At 42.9% G+C, this 25,428-nt stretch overlaps 2 protein-coding genes across 3 annotated transcripts in view; one reads left to right on the top strand and one right to left on the bottom strand.

Annotated features, from left to right (window-relative positions):
• Nucleotides 1-7,601, bottom strand: part of LOC134300842 (uncharacterized) — a 291,233-nt gene extending 283,632 nt beyond the window's left edge. For both annotated transcript variants that reach the window (XM_062985271.1, XM_062985272.1), the window contains exons 1-2: nucleotides 7,546-7,601; nucleotides 5,856-6,005 (exon numbers count right to left, since the gene is read on the bottom strand). The gene's annotated coding sequence lies outside the window, so the exon portion shown is untranslated. The remainder of the gene's footprint in view (nucleotides 1-5,855; nucleotides 6,006-7,545) is intronic.
• Nucleotides 7,602-10,467: 2,866 nt separating this feature from the next.
• Nucleotides 10,468-25,134, top strand: pex2 (peroxisomal biogenesis factor 2). Its single transcript, XM_062985273.1, has 2 exons — nucleotides 10,468-10,535; nucleotides 24,120-25,134. Exons 1-2 carry the CDS (start codon nucleotides 10,532-10,534, stop codon nucleotides 25,031-25,033), a joined length of 918 nt encoding a protein of 305 aa, XP_062841343.1. The 5' UTR covers nucleotides 10,468-10,531; the 3' UTR covers nucleotides 25,034-25,134.
• The last annotated feature ends 294 nt before the right edge of the window (nucleotides 25,135-25,428 follow it).

The following is a 25,428-nucleotide window of genomic DNA, read 5'->3' as shown; positions in this document are numbered from 1 at the left end:
CTGAACACAGTCATGGACAATCATGGACTGTGGGAGGAAACCGGAGCACCTGGAGGAAACCCACACAGACACGGGGAGAACATAAAAACTCAGCACAGAAAGGACCCGGACCGCCCCACCTGGAGATCGAACCCAGAACTTTCTTGCTGTGAGGTGACGGTGCTAACCTCTAAGCCACCGTGCCGCCCTATTTAAATATTATTACATTAAGACTACAATGACTAAAACAATGTAGTCATTTTATTCATTTATTTGAGTTTTACGCCACTTTATAGACAATTGTGTAATTTTTAGCAGGATCGGTGTTAGAAACAACTTCATATTTGACGTAATTACACTATTTTTTTAGTATTTTACCTGCTGTAATGCCTACTGTAATATTTGGCTAGATTTGTTGAGATACTTTCCAAAAATAGAAATGAACCGGTGTCATCCCCTGCTACATCCAACCTTGTGCTTACTTCTTATTCAATACACACAAAGACCAACATGCACTGTCACTGTATTTTACTTTACTACTGTAAAATTGGGGCACAATTGTACATTTTCTACAGTGTTAATCTTATTCAAAAACACAATTTGTACTGTATGATCTTACACCATTGTTTACACCAGACATGTCAGGTTTTTAGATGAACTGCTTTTAATTAAGCTGTACGATCCTCAGCATCAGCATTAACAGGCATGGTGTCTGACACCTTTCTATCAGAACCAGCATTAACGTCTTCAGCAATCTGAGCTACAGTAGCTCGTCTGTTGCGTCAGATCAAACGGGCCAGCCTTCTCTCCCCACGTGCATCAATGAGCCTTGGCCGCCCATGACCCTGTCGCCGATTTATCACTGTTCCTTCCTTGGACCACTTTTGATAGATACTGACCACTGCAGACCGGGAACACCCCACAAGAGCTGCAGTTTTGGAGATGCCCTGACCTAGTCGTCTAGCCATCACAATTTGGCCCTTGTTAAACTGGCTCAAATCCTACTTACGTTTGTCCATTTTTCCTACTTCTAACACATCAACTTTGAGAATAAAATGTTCACTTGCTGCCTAATAGGTACCGTGATGAGAGGATAATCAGTGTTATTCACTTCACCTGTCAGTGGTCATAATGTTATGCCTAGTCGGTGTATTTGTATAGTGCTTTTTACAATAGACACTGTATCAAAGCAACTTTGACTCCAGTTGAGCAAGCCAAGGGTGACAGCTGCAAGGAAAAACTTCCTTAATTGGTTTAACAGGCTCATTTGACTGCTTATAGTGCTACCACTGGCCAATCGCAGAAGGTTCGCCCTCAAAATGCTAGTCTGTGATTGGGTGATTGAATTTCGCCCGCTCGCTCTGGTCTGTATACACCTCTAATAGAGTCAGTTAGTCAGCTCTCATGCTCAGGAACGCTGTGAAAGTGCCATAAAGTAAACTTTTGGAGGCAGCGAGGAACGGACTTAAACATCAAAAGTAGACACAATTAGAGATGCATGAGTACCGATAGTGGTATCGGGTATTTGCCCGATACCGCGCTCATTAACTCGTACTCGTACTCGCAAACGAGGCTCCGATACTAAACATCCGATACCGTGTCTATTGCTGCGTTACGCCTAGTTCACACTACACGATTTTTGCCCTGCGGCTGGTCGGCGCTAGATTTGCCGGCTCGGGAGCAACTCGGCGTTCGCTCGGCGATCAAAACTCGGCTCTCGATCGCTAAGTGTGAGCGCGCGTGTGCCAAACGTGAACTTGCGCCCACCCCCCCTCCCCTTCGTCAACCACCGCACAGAAATCATTGAGAAAGCTTCTGACAAGCTAAAATAACGTTGTGCACATCATACATACGATGCAATTTTGCTGATTGAAAATATTACTTTTAAAAAATAATACAGTCCGACCCAATCTGAGCCGATTCTATCAGCACATTATATAAGTTCGTGGTTCACTTTGGTAAATCATGAGCGGTTCTTGCTTTTTGATGTAGATGAGAGCAGAAAACATTACTTCACAGAGTCAAGCATAGACAAAAGTTCATCAATTACTAAGTTGGTTAGTTCAGGATAATCTGCTCTGACTGAGAGAAAACGTTTAGCTCCACAGACAGAACGACTCTGAGTCGGCTCCCGCTCTGTGGTAATAAGCAGGATAATTAAGCCTGAGCTTTATAAGGTAAGCGAGTCACACAGAATGTTCTTTAGTAGTTGGTGTTTATTTACAACCGCAACATTCATTATAACAGTAAACACGGAGAGATGACTGAGAAAAGAAACGTACGCTGCACTTAAAATGAATTGACTCCTGAATCACTTATATCGATACTGTGAACAGAGCATCTCCTCTCTTAAAGACACACACACGTCCTATAACAGCGGTCATTGCTTTTGTCACCGGTTTATCTTCACTGATAGCTCTATTTTGAAGGTTTTTTTCACACTGAACTGAATAACAGTGTGCTTGAGTGCGTGGTCAGTTAGACTAATGAAATATGTCTCCCGTCGGTGAAAAATTAATTGCTTTAGTTTTAGAAGTAAAAAAATCTCGTATTGCCACGCCCCCCGGTCAGGCACTGGCGCCCCCCCCAGACAAGTACTCCCTCAGGTTGAAAACCCCTGTTCTAACATGTCAGATATCTGATCCAATAGGTATTGGTATCGGTATCGGTATCGGCAAGTACAAAAATACATGTACTTGTACTCGTACTCGTACTCGGTTGGGAAAAAATGGTATTGATGCATCCCTAGACACAATATTTAGTGAGTAAAACAGTAATTTGTTATAGAATTCTTGCTTAAATTGGTCAAGAACTCTGTTATATGGGTTATGGTTTCATTCTGTGTGTTGCAATATCATGTCCCCCTGTTCCTGGTATGATGTTTGGGTGTAATGTCCTCCTTTTTGTGGCTATGAATGTGGCCACCCTAGTGTCACTTGATGGCCTGGGAACAGACCTTACAAATGAGTTATGACCTTTGATTTAAATCCATCAGATTAAATGCAGTCACTAAAACAAATGTTTGGAATAATCCCCATTAACAGATGCAGAGTATCGGTATCGAAAAGCCCATCGCTTTGAAACGAGCAAATGACAACAAACTGGGCTAATAAATTTGAAATGTATCGCAACCGTTCAATCAGTGAATTTAGCTTCTCGAGTTACCGGGCAAAATGCATTATTTACATTTTAAGAGCCGAATGAGCAGCTTTTAATCCTCTGATTCTATTCGCTTTTCAATTATGTACATTACTGCGATGGTTACTACAGTCGAGGGACAGCGGGCTAATGTGCTTTTGGGACAGACAAGCTCCAGTCCTTACTGCAATCTAATTCCGCTGATTAACAGAAACCATGGAGCGATATGAGCTCAGATCATCCGCTGATACTGATACGGTCTTGTTCGGCTAATGAACTGTTCCAGAAACACACCAATGCAGCTTACTGGCTTAGATGGATCTGAACTTTGTGTACATATATCACTGGAATGAGGCTATTCATTAAACAGCACATCTGACTTCTGCACGTGACTTTCAGATTACATACTTATATACCTGTGCATGAATAATTAATACATAATATATGTAAATGATTCTATTTGTCATGTATACATATACAGGTGTACAGTACAACAAAATTCTTTCTTCGCATATCCCAGCTTGTTTGAAAGCTGGGGTCAGAGTGCAGTGTCAGCCATTATACAGCATTTGTGCACATGCCTTAGGTACACTGGGGCACACTGGGTCTGTTATCTCTTACACGTTGTACAACAGTGCAATACAAAAGCAGCATTATCAAATGAGTTAAATGAGTTTTTAAAAATTACTGGCAACATAAATAGAATAGTTATTATTTTGCATCCCTAATTACAGCCATATATACACACCGATTAGACATAACATTATGACCACCTTCCTAATATTGTGTTGCTCCCCCATTTGCCACCAAAACAGCCCTGACCCGTCGAGGAAGATGTCAGCAGCAGATCCTTTAACTCCTCTAAGTTGTGAGGTGGGGCCTCCATGGATCGGACTTGTTTGTCCAGCACATCCCACAGATGCTCGATTGGATTGAGATCTGGGGAATTTGGAGGCCAAGTCAACACCTCAAACTCGTTGTCGTGCTCCTCAAACCATTCCTGAACCATTTTTGCTTTGTGGCTGGACGCATCATCCTGCTGAAAGAGGCCACAGTCATCAGGGAATACCGTTTCCATTAAAGGGTGTACATGGTCTGAACTCTGGAACAATGCTTAGGTAGGTGGTACGTGTCAAAGTAACATCCATATGTATGGCAGGACCCAAGGTTTCCCAGCAGAACATTGCCCAAACCATCACACTGCCTCCGCCGGCTTGCCTTCTTCCCATAGTGCGTCCTGGTGCCATGTGTTCCCCAGGTAAGCGATGCACAAGCACCCGGCCGTTCACGTGATAAGTGAAAAGAACACATGATTCATCAGACCAGGCCACCTTCTTCCATTGCTCCGTGGTCCAGTTCCGATGCTCACGTGCCCATTGTTGGTGCTTTCGGCGGTGGACAGGGGTCAGCATGTGCACCCTGACTGGTCTGCGGCTATGCAGCCCCATACGCAACAAACTGCGATGCACTGTGTATTCTGACACCTTTCTATCAGAACCAGCATTAACTTCTACAGCAGTTTGGACTGCAGTAGCTCGTCTGTTGGATCGGACCACACGGGCCAGCCTTCACTCTCCACGTGCATCAATCGGCCTTGGCCGCTGTTCCTTGCTTGGACCGCTTTTGATAGATACCATCCACTGCAGACCGTGAACACCCCACAAGAGCTGCAGTTCTGGAGATGCTCTGACCCGGTCGTCTAGCCATCGCAATCTGACCCTTGTCAAACTTGCTTAAATCCTTACGCTTGTTTATTTTTCCGGCTTGTAACACATCACCCACTAACAGGTGCCATGATGAAGAGATAATTAGTGTTATTCATATTATTTTGTATATATTTTTTTTCCCAGTTACACAAAAAAAAACACTGGGCACTAGGCATTAGACATAGCCATCCATGTTTGTATAATGCATTAAATTATCCTTAACGTATTTAAATATTAATGCATTAAGACTACACTGCACTGACCAAAACAGCATGTTGTACTTATTTATTTATGAGTTTGTGCTACTTCATACATGATTGTGTCATTTATGGCATGATCGGTGTTACATTCCGTTCTTTTTATTTCTCCATTTATATTTTTGTTTTTATTTCTGCTGCATGTTGTACTTATGTGCTTGGAAACTAATTAATATAAGAAGTAATTACACTTTCTTTGCATCTTTTTATCTACAGTAATGCCTACTGTAATGTAAGGCTACATTTGTTGAGGTTTCCAAAGACAGAAAGGAACTGGTGCCATTCCCTGCGACATCCAAACATCTGTTTACTGTCTTTTCAATACACACAAAGAACAGCATGCAGTGTCACTGTAGTTACTTTTCTACAGTAAAAAGTACAGTGTTAAGTACCCCTATCAGACATAGCCATTCATGTCTGTACAGACTCCAGTCGGCCGTTCGCACCACTGATATTGGAACTTGAATGAAAGGAAATACAGCCATATGTGAAAGTATAAAATGTTGTTTAAGGATTATTCATTATTACTAAATAAAAACTATTCAATACGATGGTATATATATTTAACATTGTACCCAAGGGCCAGTATTCTGAATGTACTAATTGAACGAAATGTAACTAGAAGGCCGTTCCAGGTCCCTTCATTCTCCTGCATGAATGCTCCATCAACCAACACACGCATGTCGTATTTACCGCAATACAATGCATGGCCTTCCTTGTACAAGTTTATACAAAGAAATGCACTTCATCACCACAAACCACACTAACATCTCACCTTAATGGTTTTATCAGCCACGCTGAGTTTTTCTTTTAGTCCAGCAACCTTCTGGTTTGCTTCTAGCTCCAGTTCCTCCACTGTTTGGACCAGGATTTGATTCTGCTCGCTCAGATCATTTACATAAGAGAACAGGATCCGGACCTTATCCTGTAAATAATAGCAATAGAAATAAAAATTCTATTATGAATTATGAATATGCTGAAGACTTAAAAAATGTGATATGTGATAACATACACTATATTGCCAAAAGCATTCGCTCGTCTGCCTTCACACGCATATGAACTTGAGTGACATCCCATTCTTAATCCATAGGGTTTATAATATGTCGTCGGCCCAACCTTTGCAGCTTTAACTCATCTGGGAAGGCTTTCCAAAGGTTTAGGAGTGTGTTTATGGGAATTTTTGACCATTCTTCCAGAAGCGCATTTGTGAGGTCAGACACTGATGTTGGATGAGAAGGCCTGGCTCGCAGTCTCCGCTCTAATTCATCCCAAAGCTGTTCTATCGGGTTGAGGTCAGGACTCTGTGCGGGCCAGTCAAGTTCTTCCACACCAGACTCGCTCATCCGTGTCTTTATGGACCTTGCTTTGTGCACTGGTGCGCAGTCATGTTGGAACTGGAAGGAGCCATCCCAAAACTGTTCCCGCAAAGTTGGGAGCATGAAATTGTTCAAAATCTCTTGGTATGCTGAAGCATTAAGAGTTCCTTTTACTGGAACTAAGCGGCCAAGCCCAACTCCTGAAAAACAACCCCACACCATAATCCCCCCTCCACCAAACCCAGACTCGTCCATCGGATTGCCAGACGGAGAAGCGTGATTCGTCACTCCAGAGAACACGTCTCCACTGCTCTAGTCCAGTGGCGGCGTGCTTTACACCACTGCATCCGACGCTTTGCATTGCACTTGGTGACATAAGGCTTGGGTGCAACTGCTCAGCCATGGAAACCCATTCCATGAAGCTCTCTACACATTGTTCTTGAGCTAATCTGAAGGCCACATGAAGTTTGGAGGTCTGTAGCGATTGTAGCTGAAAGTTGGCGACGTGGCCTACCACTTGGTGGCTGAGTTGCTGTCGTTCCCAATCGCTTCCACTTTGTTATAACACCACTGACGGTTGACTGTGGAATATTTAGTAGTGAGGAAATTTCACGACTGGACTTGTTGCACAGGTGGCATCCTATCACGGTACCACGCTGGAATTCAGTGAGCTCCTGAGAGCGACCCGTTCTTTCACAGATGTTTGTAGAAGCAGTCGGCATGCCTAGGTGCTTGGTTTTATACACCTGTGGCCCTGGAAGTGATTGAAACACCTGAATTCAATGATTTAAATGGGTGAGTGAATACTTTTGGCAATACTGTATAGTGTATCTAAGAATTTAGACAGCCTTCCTCTCAAGAGCGCATAGGATGACGTAAAATGCGTCTATGTAGAGAAATCACTCGATTTACAGACAGACCCTTGGACTGCAGGCAAGCCAGACAAGCACACAAACTCCATGTCTACAAAGACATGCTAATTTAAAAGTTGTTTTAGAGATCATGGGCTCTTTTACTGTTACATCTCCTTGTTGTATTGTGACACAATTGTGGAATGATCCCACATGTTCTAATACACTTGCTGACTTAAATAAAGGACAGATGACAGTTAAAAAAACTTAATGTATTTTGTTTCTGATGGTCACCTACCTGCAGAATCTCCTCCGGTGAACTTTTAGTTTCACTATCGAGGCGTCTCAGCTTCTCTCCATACGCACACTTAAACTTATTCAACAAACGTTTCATTGATTTAGTTAAGGGACAATGTGCATCAGGTTTAATCTGATTAAATCCAGGACTGGGGGCACTGATTTTATCCATTTTTGAGATGCTTAATTTATATATACATTACATTTACATGAGCGGCATCCAATCTTCAAGCATCCATCTGAAAAAGAAAAGAAAGCAAAGATAACATTACAATATATGACAGAGATATAAATAAATGCCAGATTTACCACTGCTTTTTTTTTATTAGTATAGACAAAGGCGCAGAGCTTGGGGGTTCTTGGTCATAGAAACTTGTGGTGATCAGGGATGTTGGGTTGCTGTCGTTCTGCCTCTCTTGTCCGATCACTCTGGTTTGGGTAGGGGAGGTGGGCGCTGATGTCCTGTGAAAGCCTTCATGAACTTGTTACCTGCTCGCTCTCCCTTTTAGTTATGCTGTAATATTTAGGGCTGCCGGAGTCTAAAACTCTCAAACTACATTCTTTGTTGTTTTACCCCAAGGGCATTCTGATGGAAACCTGTTTACCCGCCGAGGTTAAGGATTAAAGTCGAGACTGCAGTGCCAACGATGCTGCTTCTGCCAGATGTGACGGGTCGGGAGTAACTGCACCAAGAATGACAAGAACTCACTACAGACTTTATTAAAGCCTAGGCCGAATAATAACTCTATTATTATTTATTTCTTTATTTATTGCCAGTTATAACTTTTAGTTCATTTAATTCTGTGTTTGTATGATTTGTGTAAATCCTACTTATTTAAAGTATCCTCCAGACCACCCAAGAAGGATGGGCCCTGCTGAGTCTGGCTCCTCTCAAGGTTTCTTCCTGTAATTTTCAGGGAGTTTTTCCTTGCCACAGTCGCCCTCGGCTTGCTCAACATGGGTTTTTGTATCTGTTGGTCCTGGATTTTGTAAAGTTGCTTTGAGACAATGTCTATTGTAAAAAGCGCTATATAAATAAAGTTGACTTGACTTTATCCTATTTAGGGTCACGGTGGGTACAATTCACTGGGAGATAGGCAGGAAACACCCTGGACAGGTCGCCAGTCCATCACAGGTCAAACACACACACATACCTACAGGGAGAACATGCAAACTCCACACAGAAAGGACCTGGAATCTCCATCTGGGAATCAAACACAGAACCTTCTTGCTGGGACGCATCAACATACACTGATCAGCCATAACATGACATGGCATGACATGAAAAAACCACCTCCTTGTTTCTACACTCACTGTCCATTTTATCAGCTCCACTTACCATATAGAAGCACTTTGTAATTCTACAATTACTGACTGTAGTCCATCTTTTTCTCTACATACTATTTTAGCCTGCTTTTACCCTGTTCTTCAATGGTCAGGACCCCCACAGGACCACCACAGAGCAGGTATTATTTAGGTGGTGGATGATTCTCAGCACTGCACTGACAATGACATGGTGGTGGTGTGTTAGTGTGTGTTGTGCTGATATGAGTTTTAAAGCACAGTGTCCACTCACTGTCCACTCTATTAGACACTCTATTAGACACTCCTACCTAGTTGGTCCACCTTGTAGATGTAAAGTCAGAGACGATCGCTCGTCTATTGCTGCTGTTTGAGTTGGTCATCTTCTAGACCTTCATCCGTGGTGTTTAAAAACTTCATCAGCGCTGCTGTGTCTGATCCACTCATACCAGCACAACACACACTAACACACCACCACCATGTCAGTGCAGTGCTGAGAATGATCCACCACCTAAATAATACCTGCTCTGTGGTGGTCCTGACCATTGAAGAACAGCATGAAAGGGGGCTAACAAAGCATGCTGAGAAACAGATGGACTACAGTCAGTAATTGTAGAACTACAAAGTGCTTCATAATGTTATGACTGATCAGTGTATATCCTCAAAAGGCTCATGTGCAGTATTTATTAACTTTTTTATGTTAAAACAATATCCGATAAACAAGATATAGTGGTTGGAAAATAAGAACTATGTTTTAGCTTGTTTTTTTATTTTGTTTTAGCAGGAAAATATCAATATTGCACAAATTTAAACCAATATTAGAAAATTTAGTCAATATTAGTATTACACAAACCAAAACTATGATATATTTATATAAGTAAATAAATAAATAACATTGAAAATAAAATTAAAGAAATAAAAATAAAGCAAGATTTCTATTTTTAAAACAGACTCTTGGTACCACCTGAGAAAAATACAGATTTACTTACACAGCTTGAAGTTAAATTTAAATGCCTCAATAGTAGTAACATTTCTGCTACTTTTATCGACTTTTTCCGACTAAAAACTTAAAACTGGCAAAAAAATAAACCTAATTTAAAGCCAGTGCCTTATTTACTAGAGTTATTTTAAAATTATGCGTGTTTTCTTTTATTTAAAAAATCCGTTTGTCTTCACTGTTGCTGGGCTTTCACAGTTTGTTTGCAGCGTTAACGTTACTTCAGAATCCTGCTGCGTCCCAAACCGCACAATCGCAAACTAGAAAGTGTGCAAAATAAGTGCACTACTAATAGTGTCGCCTAACACTAGTTAGTGTATAACATGCCTTTTTGAATCCATCCAATCCAAACATTATATTGACGCGTCGTTTGGTTTAAAGCCCATCCTTGTTGAAATGTGGTTGGTTAAAATGGCAGTCAATCAACAATGTGTTCGTGCTGATTGGTTAACGTGATGTGAGCAGGAGCTCCAGCTTTGTATTGCGTAATGGTCGGTGTTGTGTGAATTTGTGTTTGCCTCTCTAAATCGGACATCAAATGTGATTGGATGAATCTGGAGTATTACGCGACCTCAGAACAAACTGTGATTTGTGGATGTAGAGGTAAAGGCGGGGTTTCTGATAGAGCAACCCGGAAATGAAGGAATAACATGAGTGCCGCAGTGTGTCGACTTTAGACTGAGACTAAATGGGTGAATACCTTATTTGTGTAATTTGCTATTGTTCAATAAATGCATAAATTTACTTTTTTGTTACTTAATGATCGAGACACATTTTATTTATAATTTGCGCTTTATTGTTATTAATGTCAATTTGATGGTATCTTCCTGGGTTTCGAACCCTGGACCTTCTTGCTGTGAGATGACGGTGCTGTGTGTGTGCGTGTGTGCGTGTGTGCGTGTGTATGTGTGTATGTGTGTATACACCGATCAGCCATAACATTACAACCAGCTCCTTGTTTCTACACTCACTGTCTATTTTATCAGCTCCACTTACCATTTAGGAGCACTTTGTAGTTCTACAATTACTGACTGTAGTCCGTCTGTTTCTTTGCATGCATTGTTAGCCCCCTTTCATGCTGTTCTTTAATGGTCAGGACCACTACAGAGTGGGTATTATTTAGGTGGTGGATCATTCTCAGCACTGCAGTGACAATGACATGGTGGTGTTGTGTTAGTGTGTGTTGTGCTGGTATGAGTGGATCAGACACAGCAGCGCTGCTGGAGTTTTTAAATACTGTGTCCACTCACTGTTCACTCCTACCTAGTTGGTCCACCTTGTAGATGTAAAGTCAGAGATGATCGGTCATCTGTTGCTGCTGTTTGAGTTGGTCATCTTCTAGACCTTCATCAGTGGTCACAAGACGCTACCCACGGGGCGCTGTTTGCTGGTTATTTTTGGTTGGTGGACTATTCGCAATCCAGCAGTGACAGTGAGGTGTTTAAAAACTGGAATTGGTTTGGACTAAGGCAGGGTTTACAATCCACACCTTAAATCTTCCTAAAATAAGTCATTCGTTGTTAGGCCGGAGCTTCATATGCTTTATCCAGATTGAACTGTAAATGTTAAGAAGGTAGGAAAAGACATGAGACGTGTTTGTACGTTCTTGAAAAAATGCCTTACATATGTCATACATACATGTATACATGTACAGTACAGTGAAATTTCTTTTCTTTTTAGCATATCCCTGCTTGTTCGAATGCTCGGTTCAGAGTGCAAGTCAGTCATTATACAGAATGTCTGTAGCTGAGAGGGTTGTAATCCTTGCTCAAGGGCCAAACAGTGTCTGCTTGGCTTGAAGTAGACTGGATTAAAATCCTCAGTCTTTTAAACAATAGCCCAGAGCCCTAAACATTAGGTCTAATGCATGAATCAGAAATTGGAAATATTCAACCCCTCCCATGGTATGCTGTTGAAATGTATAGATTAAAATAAAGAACGCTCATACATGGAAGCATTTTTTATAACCTTAGTTGGCGCTCAGATGGCGCAGTGGTAAAACACCCTATCCCACTATAGTGAGTTTGAATCTCTGCTCTGCTATTGTCCGGCCGGACGCCTTTACACAGACATGATTGGCTAACGTTTGCCGGGCGTGAGGGCTGATGTGATTCCTCATCACTGCTGCAATTACGGACACTGCACAGAGACTGAGGGTCACCTTCCGTGCATGAGACAAACCACAGATCTGTATGGCCTTCTGCCGTATTCCAGTCTAGCCTTCCTGTGCTTCTTGGTTAGGAGTGGCATGTGTCATGGAGTCCTGCCGTGGATTCATTGGTTGTTAAGTGATCAGGATCCATGAGATCATAATGTAAGTCTTTTCTAGTGACACAGGGGTTTGTCTTCACCGTCGTGATGAGATTGCTAGGGCCTCTGGATGAAATTTTGGGCTTTCTCTTGTGGTTAGGCAGGTTTGCTGCTGCACCATACACCGATTAGCCATAACATTAAAACCACCTCCTTGTTTCTACACTCACTGTCCGTTTTATCAGCTCCACTTACCATATAAAAGCACTTTGTAGTTTTACAATTACTGACTGTAGTCCATCTGTTTCTCAGTGACACTGACATGGTGGTGGTGTGTTAGTGTGTGTTGTGCTGGCATAAGTGGATAAGACACAGCAGCTCTGATGGAGTTTTTAAACACCTCACTGTCACTGCTGGACTGAGAATAGTCCAAGCCAACAGCACCCCGTGGGCAGCGTCCTGTGACCACTGATGAAGGTCTAGAAGATGACCCACTCAAACAGCAGCAATAGATGAGTGATCGTCTCTGAGTTTACATCTACAATGTGGACCAACTAGGTAGGAGAGTCTAATAGAGTGGACAGTGAGTGGACACGGTATTCAAAAACTCCAGCAGCACTGCTGTGTGTGATCCACTCATACCAGCACAACACACACTAACACACCACCACCATGTCAGTGTAACTGCAGTGCTGAGAATGATCCACCACCTAAGTAATACCTGGTCTGTGGTGGTCCTGTGGAGGTCCTGGCCATTAAAGAGCAGGGTATAAGCGGGTAAAAAGTATGTTGAGAAACAGATGGACGACAGTCAGTAATTGTACAACTACAAAGTGCTTCTATATGGTAAGTGGAGCTGAAAAATGGACAACAAGGAGGTGGTTTTAATGTTATGGCTGATCGGTGTAAGTTTGGAACTTCCAGACAGTACAATGGTGTCTTTGGAAATGTTCCTACACCCATGTCCTCTCTTTATAGCCTATAACATCTCACAACTGAAGCAAATGAAGAGTCCCAATGGTTTAATCACGTTGTAACCCAACTTTAGGTCATACAGACTAACAATTGGTTTTAAAATCAGTTATATAATGTAGGGCTTGAATAATTGTGACGTTGCAGCATTAGCAAAATATGCAGCTACTCTAAAATACTAAATTAATTATTTTCTTGTTTATTTGCGGCATCATTTAAATGATAAAGACGCCCATTTAAAGCAAAGTCAAGCTCTGCGTCAAAGCTTAGTTATACATTCTTATTTTACTGTATATGTAAATAAAACGGTTATGTGTTATTTTAAAAAGGCAGTAACAATAAAGCTATGCAGTACACTTTTTCTTCACATATACTGTGTACAATTTACACTATTAAACTGTACCCTTGCTTTTTTTTCTCATTTCTTATCTGTCCTTTCTGCTGGTTCCTGCTGCCTCAGCCTTTAAATGTTTCATGAGTATTTAAGTTGTTTTCCTGCAAACTTCTGTACTTATTACACACGGGCCCGGCGTCTTCCACCTCTACACTCACCAAATCAATTAATTCTTTTCAATAATTTATAATTCTGCACGAAGTAGATTAAGTAAAGCTCATATCGCGGTGTCAGACTCACTTTTGCAAACGTTAACTTTGTGGATGTGGGTGCGGGTGTGGGTGCTGCGTACGATCGGGAGTTAGGAAACGGGGCCGCCGTGATAAAGCGTAAATAAAGACATTGCTTTGCCCCGGCTCAGAACCTCGAATACATTTGCAGACATTCATATTTTATGATTCAGCCCTGCCACAATTAGTACGATCACGCAGTGAGTCATTTGCCAACCCGCTAATTTCGTTTCAGCATGACATCAGCTAGAATTGACCACCTTATCATTACACGACTGAACCGCGGCCGTGGCAGGAAATTAAATGTTTAGGGAATAAAGAGAAACATGAGCGTAAATGCATAAGCCTAATGAACCCTAAAATAATAGTGTGTATCCCAGACTAAAAGGTATGATTATACTGATTGGCATCACATGAAAAATTATAAATGCAGTGGAAATGTACATTATATATATTCCTTTTTTTCTCGATGGCCATGGAAAGTAGGCAGCTTTTTTATTAATCTATTAAAAAAGTATCCATTTATATAGTGTTGAATATTATTTAATTTTTTTCCCTTTCGGCTGCTCCTGTATTTAGGGGTCGTCACAGAGGGTCTGGTCCACTTACCAGACTTGGTACAGTTTTGGCAGGGGACCTGTGCAGAGAGTATATACACTGATCAGCCATATAGAAGTACTTTGTAGTTCTACAATTACAGACTGTATTCCAACTATTTCGCTACATACTTTTTTTAACCTGCTTTCACCATGTTCTTCAATGGTCAGGACTCCCACAGGACCACTACAGAGTATGTATAATTTAGGTGGTGGATCATTCTCAGCACTGCAGTGACACTGACATGGTGGTGGTGTGTTAGTGTGTGTTGTGCTGATATGAGTGGATAAGACACAGCAGCGCTGATGGAGTTTTTAAACACCTCACTGTCCCTGCTGGACTGAGAATAGTCCACCAACCAAAAATATCCAGCCAACAGCACCCCGTGGGCAGTGTCCAGTGACCACTGATGAAGTTCTAGAAGATGACCAACTCAAACAGCAGCAATAGATGAGTGATCGTCTCTGACTTTACATCTACAAGGTGGACCAACTAGGTAGGAGTGTCTAATAGAGTGGACAGTGAGTGGACACGGTATTTAAAAACTCCAGCAGCGCTGCTGTGTCTGATCCACTCATACCAGCACAACACACACTAACACACCACCACGTCAGTGTCACAAAGTATGTAAAGAAACAGATGGACTACAGTCAGTAATTGTAGAAGTGCTTCTATATGGTAAGTGGAGCTGATAAAATGGACAGTGAGTGTAGAAACAAGGAGGTGGTTTTAATGTTATGGCTGATCTGTGTGTGTGTGTGTGTGTATATATATATATATATATATATATATATATATATATACATATATATATATATATATATATATATATATACATATATATATATATATATATATATACAGTGTATCACAAAAGTGAGTACACCCCTCACATTTCTGCAAATATTTCATTATATCTTTTCATGGGACAACACTATAGACATGAAACTTGGATATAACTTAGAGTAGTCAGTGTACAACTTGTATAGCAGTGTAGATTTACTGTCTTCTGAAAATAACTCAACACACAGCCATTAATGTCTAAATGGCTGGCAACATAAGTGAGTACACCCCACAGTGAACATGTCCAAATTGTGCCCAAAGTGTCAATATTTTGTGTGAGCGCCATTATTATCCAGCACTGCCTTAACCCTCCTGGGCATGGAATTCACCAGAGCTGCACAGGTTGCTACTGGAATCCTCTTCCACTCCTCCATGATGACATCACGGAGCTGGTGGATGTTAGACACCTTGAACTCCTCCACCTTCCACTTGAGGATGCGCCACAGGTGCTCAATTGGGTTTAGTCCATCACCTTTACCTTCAGCTTCCTCAGCAAGGCAGTTGTCATCTTGGAGGTTGTGTTTGGGGTCGTTATCCTGTTGGAAAACTGCCATGAGGCCCAGTTTTCGAAGGGAGGGGATCATGCTCTGTTTCAGAATGTCACAGTACATGTCGGAATTCATGTTTCCCTCAATGAACTGCAGCTCCCCAGTGCCAGCAACACTCATGCAGCCCAAGACCATGATGCTACCACCACCATGCTTGACTGTAGGCAAGATACAGTTGTCTTGGTACTTCTCACCAAGGTGCCGCCACACATGCTGGACACCATCTGAGCCAAACAAGTTTATCTTGGTCTCGTCAGACCACAGGGCATTCCAGTAATCCATGTTCTTGGACTGCTTGTCTTCAGCAAACTGTTTGCGGGCTTTCTTGTGCGTCAGCTTCCTTCTGGGATGACGACCATGCAGACCAAGTTGATGCAGTGTGCGGCGTATGGTCTGAGCACTGACAGGCTGACCTCCCACGTCTTCAACCTCTGCAGCAATGCTGGCAGCACTCATGTGTCTATTTTTTAAAGCCAACCTCTGGATATGACGCCGAACACGTGGACTCAACTTCTTTGGTCGACCCTGGCGAAGCCTGTTCCGAGTGGAACCTGTCCTGGAAAACCGCTGTATGACCTTGGCCACCATGCTGTAGCTCAGTTTCAGGGTGTTAGCAATCTTCTTATAGCCCAGGCCATCTTTGTGGAGAGCAACAATTCTATTTCTCACATCCTCAGAGAGTTCTTTGCCATGAGGTGCCATGTTGAATATCCAGTGGCCAGTATGAGAGAATTGTACCCAAAACACCAAATTTAACAGCCCTGCTCCCCATTTACACCTGGGTTCTTGACACATGACACCAGGGAGGGACAACGACACATTTGGGCACAATTTGGACATGTTCACTGTGGGGTGTACTCACTTATGTTGCAGCTATTTAGACATTAATGGCTGTGTGTTGAGTTATTTTCAGAAGACAGTAAATCTACACTGCTATACAAGCTGTACACTGACTACTCTAAGTTATATCCAAGTTTCATGTCTATAGTGTTGTCCCATGAAAAGATATAATGAAATATTTGCAGAAATGTGAGGGGTGTACTCACTTTTGTGATACACTATATATATATATATATATATATATATATATATATATTGTACCTCCGCTTCATAGGGTCGTGGTGGGTCCGGTCCAACATTCCCTGGAATCACTGGGCACCATGCAGGAACGCTGTCTGGACAGGACGTCTAGGTTATCTATCACTTCCACTCAGACATAACCAATCATACGTGTGTGTATGCAGACGCCCGACGGGTTGAAGGCACCTCTGGGGATTTGAAGCCTCAATCCCAGCGGTAGTGGGTTAGCATAAATTACCCATGCACCACTGAGGATTTATCGGTGCCTTGTAGAACGTGACCTAACTGCAACTTTTCCACAACTTCTATCCATTTAAGGCTTGTTTTGTCAGCTTCATTTACGTTGGGTATGTTCTCCAACAAACCGGGTTCCTCCAGGACCAGCTGTATTTAAATCGAGATTGTTAAAGGTGTTGCAGCAGGAAGCATGTTGTGTTGTGACCTTGCGTTTTTTAAGGTCAGACCGTTACCATTCTTATCAATTTTAGAATTGCAATCCTCAGCCTGAAGTCGTCGTCTGGGGAGGGGACGCTGTACGGGCCGCTCCGGTAGCAGTCATTCGTCATTTAACGCCGGTTGTCAGGACCTTGACTTTGCTTGTATAACCTAATATATATCTGCCTCATTCATTTTGGTGCCTGGGTTTGCTCAAAATTCAGCATTTCGGTGGCCAGGGCAGTCGATCGTGCATCGTAAATGCTAAATTGTGTATATTCCTTTCTGATATGAATTGATACATTTGCAGTTTGTTATAGTAATAGCTTGTACAATCTGGCGCTTGGAGAAAACGCATCCAAAATAAGCCTAAATTATTTAACCCTGCATCCATCTGGTGTAGATTTTCGCTGTCGGTTCTTTACCGTGGTCTGTTTATCACCGTGTCATTTTTCTCAGTGGTCAATGCATATATGAATCACCGCTCCTAACGCAGGGATGTAGGTCAGGTCCCCGGATCACAACAGAGCTAAACGCGTGCATCGATTACGAACTTTGACTATTACATAAGAACGCATAGATTTTCAGCACTCCACCCGAGTCCCTGTAAATTCAACCGCTTAATTTTTATAGGCACCAGACATCGACAAAAGTGTCTAGTTGTTATGTATTTGGCAACGGCTTTGAGTCGGAGCGGGCATGTCAATAGTAATCCCCGTATTGATAGTGGGCCTGTAGGAGATGTTACTCGGCCCTGGCTAACATCTATGTGCTCCTCTAAATCATAATTACATTAATATCGACAGGCCCTTGACAATAGTCGCATTACTATTGATAGGTGGCTGTCAATAATATTTTCTCAAATATAACGTATTCATTCATAACTTGTAAACTGCTCAATAAAAGCCTTTGAAAAGAATACGCAGACGCTGCGTTCCCAGAGCGCGTGGCTGCTGCCGCCGCTCTCCCGAGGCGGCTGAGCGGCGCTGTAGGCCAACGATTACGACTTGTGGAGCAACTCGTACTTGTACAGCCGACATTTTCTCGTTTTCATGTTGACCACTACATTATCCTCGTCTGGGTCATGGTGGGACAGGACGCCAATTGTTTCTACTAGAGATGGGACGATCGATCGGCTACGAATCGGTATCGGCCGATTTTTTATCAAAATATGCTATCGGCGATCGCCGATATTTCCTAAAAGTAGCCGATCCGATCGTGTGATATATAAAGACCATGTTAAGTTAACAGCTCAGTGGATTGATCCAGACTTTGAGCTACGAAGCACCAACCATCACATCACCATTCATCAACAATCGTACAGAAACCATCGTGAAAGCTCTTACGATGTAATTTTGCTGATTGTAATATTTACTTTAAAAAGATAATTCAACCCGGTCACATCTGAGTCGATTCTATCAGCACGTTATATAAACTCCTGGTTCACTTTGGTAAATTGTAAGCGGTTCTTACTTGTGATGTAGATGAGAACAGAAGACGTTACAGAGCCAATCCGAGGCAAAAGTTTATTCATTACCAAATTCGTTAGTTCAGGATCATCTGCTGAACTTTTAGAAAACTTTTAGCTGCTTAGACGGAACGAGTCTGACTCGGTTACAGATCTGTGGTAATAGCAGTTTAATTAAGCTTTTTAATTAAGCTTTTTAATGTAAGAGAGTCACACAAAATGTTCTGTAGTAGCTGGTGTTTATTTAAAACCATGACATTTAATTAATAACAGTAAACACAGAGAGATAACTGAGAAGAGAAACTTACGCTTCACATAAAAACTAATCAACTCATGAATCAATGAATCACTTATAGCGATACTGTGAACACTGTGAACAAAGCGTCTCTTCTAAAGGCACACATGCGCGCGCGCTGCTCCGGTTTAGCTTTACTGTGAGGCTCTTTTTAAGTTTATTTACTGCTAATTCCCCCCCCCCCCCCCCCATCCCCCATCCCCCCCCCCCCCCCCCCCGATCGGAATCGGCTATCGGCCGATGTCCCTGAAAGGAGATCGGAGATCGGAATCGGTGCCAAAAACCCCGATCGGTCCATCTCTAGTTTCTACATTCACTGTCCATTTTATCAGCTCCACTTACCATATAGAAGCACTTTGTAGATCTACAATTACTGACTGTAGTCCATCTGTTTCTCTGCATGCTTTGTTAGCCCCCTTTCATGCTGTTCTTCAATGGACAGACAGACACTCCTACCTAGTTGATCCACCTTGTAGATGTAAAGTCAGAGACGGTCACTCATCTATTGCTGCTGTTTAAGTCGGTCATCTTGTAGACCTTCATCAGTGGTCACAGGACGCTGCCCACGGGGCGCTGTTGGCTGGATATTTTTGGTTGGTGGACTATTCTCAGTCCAGCAGTGACAGTGAGGTGTTTAAAAACTACAGCAGTGCTACTGTGTCTGATCCACTCATACCAGCACAACACACACTAACACACCACCACCATGTCAGTGTCACTGCAGTGCTGAGAATGATCCACCACCTAAATAATACCTACTCTGTAGTGGTCCTGGGAGAGTCCTGACCATTGAAGAACAGCATGAAAGGGGGCTACAAAGCATGCAGAGAAACAGATGGACTACACTCAGTAATTGTAGAACTACAAAGTGCCTCTATTTGGTAAGTGGAGCTGAGTGTAGAAACAAGGAGGTGGTTTTAATGTTATGGCTGATCACCCCCTTTTTAGTCTTTTTTTTTTTTTCACCCAGCAGACTAGAGGCCAATTTTATCTGCTACAGTCACTTGGCAGTTGTGCCTGCTGGGGGGCCCAGCCGAATAGTAGCAGAGCTAAGACTCGAACTCGGGGAGCTCAGAATCCCAGCGCTGGTAAACTTGAGTAAAGTTTAAAAACATAGACGAAACAAATAAAGCCTTAATGATGTCAAGCTTGCTCGACTATGGATAGTGTCCTTTATGTACCAGCATCTTAAAATTCCAACTTATCTGGCACTCATACTCGCCTGCACTATCGGTGGATGATCTGGAGAGCTTAGTGTGTCTCTCCGAACTTGATACATTTACATTTTCTGCATTTAGCAGACGCCTTTATCCAAAGTGACTTAGATTACAGTTACAGTATACAGTCTGAGCAATTGAGAATTAAGTGCCTTGCTCAAGGGCCTAACAGTGAAAAACATCTGGCAGATGTGGGACTTTAAGTAGCGACCCTCTGATAACTAGTCCTGTACCTTAACCGCTGAGCTACCCCTGATGCAGTCATCTCTGGGACTCCATTGCATCCCACAGAGGGCGTGTGGTAGTTCAAGCCCTCTTGGCCTGCACAGTGTCCGAGGGAATCAGAGACGTCTCGATTGGGTGCGAATGCAAGAAGGGTCCTTGTTATCTGCAGTGCTCACACAGGTCTACATTTGCATTATTGCAAAAAAAGTGGACCCATTCAGATATGTTTACCTGTTTTATTGACGTGCTCTACTTTTCCATTCCACTCAATTTCTTAATCTCTTCTTCCCTGCTGTCAGAAATACTTCCTACTGCAGATGCACGAATTATCACCAAATAAAGCTGAAAAAATTCACTTAAGGGGGAGAATTCGAATCGCCTAGAAGATTTTAATAAGCCAGTTTATTTCTGAGATCGTCCTAATCCGGTCCACCGATGCACAAAGGGCTGAGAGGTGGCCATCGCCGGCATTGGCTCTTATTTTCTAGGAGCTGCATTTAAAAGAGATAAACCCGGGCCGATACGCGTGTACGCCGTGGAAAATCGCGAGACCTTGGATCGCATAGAAAGTAAAGTAGTTCCACATGGCGGATGCCAGGAGTGTGGAGTCCGGTTAATCTCCTGTGATGTGATTTGTATTCAGCCCCAAGCTCCAGAAGTGACAGTCTAATTCAAGACCTCCTGCGCCTTTGCTCGCCACTCGAGCCAAATCCGGGACTTTTACTTGTGAAAAGTGATTTCGGGCAGAATTATTAACGTGGCGAAATTGCTAATGAAATTAGTCATGAAAAAGAATTGTTTTTCCCGACGGCTTTATTTGCTAAATAAAAGCTGATTAAAATCAGCTCCTTCAAGCTTGACTACAGTTTTTTTTTTTTTTAATGCCTTTTCCCCCCTTTTCTCTCAATTTAGCATAGCCAATTAGGGATGTCCCGATCCGATCTCCAAAATCGGAATCGGGGCCGATCAAGGCATTTTTTAACTGATCGGTATCGGCTTTACTGAGGCCGATCCTAAGCCCAATCCTTTGTTTTAAGTCAGCATGTGTGGAAATACTTTAAATTGGAAAGTGAAACAAGTCCAACAGCGAAGTGTGATGTCTGCAATGCAAGCGTTTCACGAGGCGGTAGGAGCAGAGCTGCGTTCATTACTGTAGAATTTTACTATTTACATGGTGTGTGAGTCAAGGATCACTCCGGTTTACAAAACAATAACTTTTAATCCGAATATGAAAACTTCATGACCGTAACATACAGCTTTTACGAGTTTACGTGTTACAAGACTGAACGGCATCTAAGTATCGAGAACTCTGATTGGCTTAGTTATGTAACCGAGCGTCGTAGTGATGCACTTGCTTAGTAAAGAAATAAATACACGGTATATTCACAAATTGTCGGGAGCAGAACACTTTATTAACTTCTTCTGTTACAGTACCGAATAGCGGACAGCTAGAGTCATCGCGTTAGTCAAGCATGCTATTCCATGCACTATGGAAGCCCCAAAGGGTCAAAACACACTCACTTCGCGTAGAAACGTCCATCAAGCCATTGTCACAATACAACCACAGAAAAGTTTGTTACAGTTACAACACGCATACAAGTACGGTGGCTCATAAGAAACAAACCAGATGTCATTTAACCAAACGATCTACAATTACTACCAATTTGATACGGCACCTAAAAAATAAACACACAGTCGAATACAGCGAATTTATTATTATACAGTATGATGAGAAGAGGAACCGGCTGTCCGCTAACACGGCAGAGATGCTGATTTTCCTCAAAAAGAACCTTCACCTTATTTCGAGTGCTCTAGTTTTACTACTACAATGCTGCACTAAGTTTGTTTACTTTTATTTTGTAAAAATAAAAGAACATTAAGCAATAGCTTGGATGCAGGCAATTTTTTTCCTACAGCACTGCAGAGCGATTCAGTTGTTAAACATATACATTGGATTAATTTGAATAACTGTAATGCACTTGAAGTGTGCACTGTGTGAACAGTATTATCTAGTTCTTATCTAGACAATATCTAGAAAATACAAGTATCGGTTTGAGACTCGGTATCAGATCGGGATCAAAATTAATGATCGAGATCGGGAACAAAAAAACGTGATCGGGACATCCCTATAGCCAATCCTTCTTCCGCTGCTGGGGACCCCAGTGGTGTCCAAGCAGGGTATATATTCACCTGATACACTCTCCCTTCAGCTCCCTCCTCCACTTCTGTACAGGCACCCCGGGCAACCAGGTTCCTTACACAGCATTGAATCCTGCCCCTTAGTCCGGTCTTTTCCCACACAGCAGACAAGAGGCAAATTTTGTCTGCTACAGGCACTTGCCAATTGTGCCTGCTGGGGTGCCCAGCTGAACAGTACCAGAACTGAGAACTCGGAGGTGCTCAGAATCCCAACACTGGTGTGCTAGCAGGATATTCCGCTGCAACAAAACACATAGATAAAACATATCTATGTTTTAAGCATGACTGCTTTATTTGGGTCGGGGGCACGGTAGGTCCCAGTGCAGGACCCTGACAGGGTGCCAATCCACACACAAGTGTGCTGGCCTACATTGAGGGGCGATTTAAGCAGCCAGCCCACCTATGCATGTCTTTAGGAGGTCAGAGGACACTGGAGTGTCCAGAAAACCAGAAACCTTCATGGGTTTTGGATAGGAACACTTGATTATAAGGATTTATAACTTGATACAGGCTGTTTTTGAGGTCATAAATGTAAACAAAGGGGCTGTATGATCATGTGATCTATTGCCTCTTTTCCACTCCACAGTACCCTGTGGTACGGTATGTTCCAAATCCATGGCACATTCAGTTGTTGTTTACATTGCCAAGATACCCGTACAGTACCTCAGTACCCATGCTTATTTGGGTAACCATTCTTGACCAGCGTCCAAGCATACTTGACGTTCGATTGGTCAAATAGTGTCGCCTCTAGAGTGGGACAAGTAATCACCATGTTTAAAACCCAACTGCAATAGATTAGATTAAAGCACATCAGGGCTACGGAAAATTCAAGACCACAACGATCACATTGTTGTTGTTGTTGCTATGGCTATTGTTTACAGTTGCCTTGGCGTATTTGCAGCACTGCACTGACACTGACATGGTGCTGGTGTGTTAGTGTGTGTTGTGCTGGTATGAGTGGATCAGACACAGCAGCGCTGCTGCAGTTTATAAACACCTCACTGTCGCTGCTGGACTGAGAATAGTCCACAAACCAAAAATATCCAGCCAACAGCACGTGGGCAGCGTCCTGTGACCACTGATGAAGGTCTAGAAGATGACCGACTCATACAGCAGCAATAGATGAGCGATCGTCTCTGACTTTACATCTACAAGGTGGACCAACTAGGTGGGAGTGTCTAATAGAGTGGACAGTGAGTGGACACGGTATTTGAAAACTCCAGCAGCGCTGCTGTGTCTGATCCACTCATACCAGCACAACACACACTAACACACCACCACCATGTCAGTGTCACTGCAATGATCCACCACCTAAATAATACCTGCTCTGTGCAGGCTCAAAAAGTATGTAGAGAAACAGATGGACTACAGTCAGTAATTGTAGAACTACAAAGTGCGCTTATATGGTAAGTAGAGCTGATAAAATGGACAGTGAGTGTAGGTGGTTTTAATGTTATGGCTGATCAGTTTAAATTAGAGCTATAATAGGAGATATAATATAATTAATATTTTTCTGCTTACAGCTGAAGTCAGGGGTGGTGATTCTCACTCTGAGAACTCTACATCGCGTGTCCTGAGAATCAGCCAGCTGGACGCCTTCGAGCTGGACGATGCCCTGGAGCAGCTCGTCTGGTCCCAGTTTGCCCGGTGCTTCCAGCATTTTAAACCGGGCCTGCTGACTCGCGTCGAGCCGGAACTAAAAGCTCTCCTGCAGCTCCTGGTGTGGAGGTTCACTGTTTATTCCAAGAGCGCCACTGTGGGTCAGAATCTACTCAACATCCGTTACCACAACACGCTCATTCCCGGGCAGAAGTACAGACCTTTGAGCCAGCAGCAGAAACTGTGGTTGGCATTGTTCACGGTGGGTGAGAAATGGCTGCAGGAACGTTCGCACAGCTTCTTCCTGAGCCACTCGGGTTTCCAAAAAGCCCAGCGAGCTCTAGCGTCGCTTAGCGGAATGGCTAAAGCAGCTAGCCTGCTCAATTTTCTTTTCTTCCTACGGAGTGGCTCTTTCCCCACACTGACCGAGAGGTTGCTCGGAGTGAGGCCGGTCTTCGTGCGACCCCAGGGCGCTCGCGAAATCAACTTCCAGTACATGAACCGGGAGCTGCTGTGGCACGGTTTTGCCGAGTTCATTATTTTTCTCCTGCCGCTGTTGAACGTCTGGAAGCTGAAGGCTAAAGCGTTCGGGCTTTTCTCTTTTTCTGATCAGTCCGGCAACCAAGCGGAATCCAGCGGTCATTCTGAGTGCGCTATATGCACCGAATGGCCCATCATGCCCCATTCCATCGGCTGCGGTCACGTCTTTTGCTACTACTGCATCAAAAGCCGCGCGGTGGCCGACGCGTTCTTTTCATGTCCCAAATGCAGGACCGAGGTAACGACCATCCAGCCGGTCAAGCTTCAAATAGAGATGATTAAAATGCAGCAGACGTGACTGTCAACATGGCGAAAATCAGTTGGTAAAGATGTGCCAATCAGTTATGCACTAAAATGTTGGATCTGTACTGACTTCAATAAACTATTATTAAATGTAAAGCAGCTCGTTGTTCTTGCTTGTAAATCACTCACACATTCATGTTTAGGCAGCAAAGATTTGTCAACATTGAGTAGGTATTATTTGGGTGGTGGATCATTCTCAGCCCTGCAGTGACACTGACATGGTGGTGGTGTGTTAGTGTGTGTTGTACTGATATGAGTGGATCAGACACAGCAGCGCTGATGGAGTTTTTAAATACCTCACTGTCACTGCTGGACTGAGAATAGTCCAACCAAAGATATCCAGCCAACAGCACCCCATGGGCAGCATCCTATGACCACTGATGTAGGTCT

This window comes from Trichomycterus rosablanca, chromosome 23 (assembly GCF_030014385.1).
Source record: "Trichomycterus rosablanca isolate fTriRos1 chromosome 23, fTriRos1.hap1, whole genome shotgun sequence".
In the NCBI taxonomy this organism is placed as follows: domain Eukaryota; kingdom Metazoa; phylum Chordata; class Actinopteri; order Siluriformes; family Trichomycteridae; genus Trichomycterus; species Trichomycterus rosablanca.
Note: the sequence above shows the minus strand (reverse complement) of the source record. Positions and strands in the feature narration are given on the sequence as shown.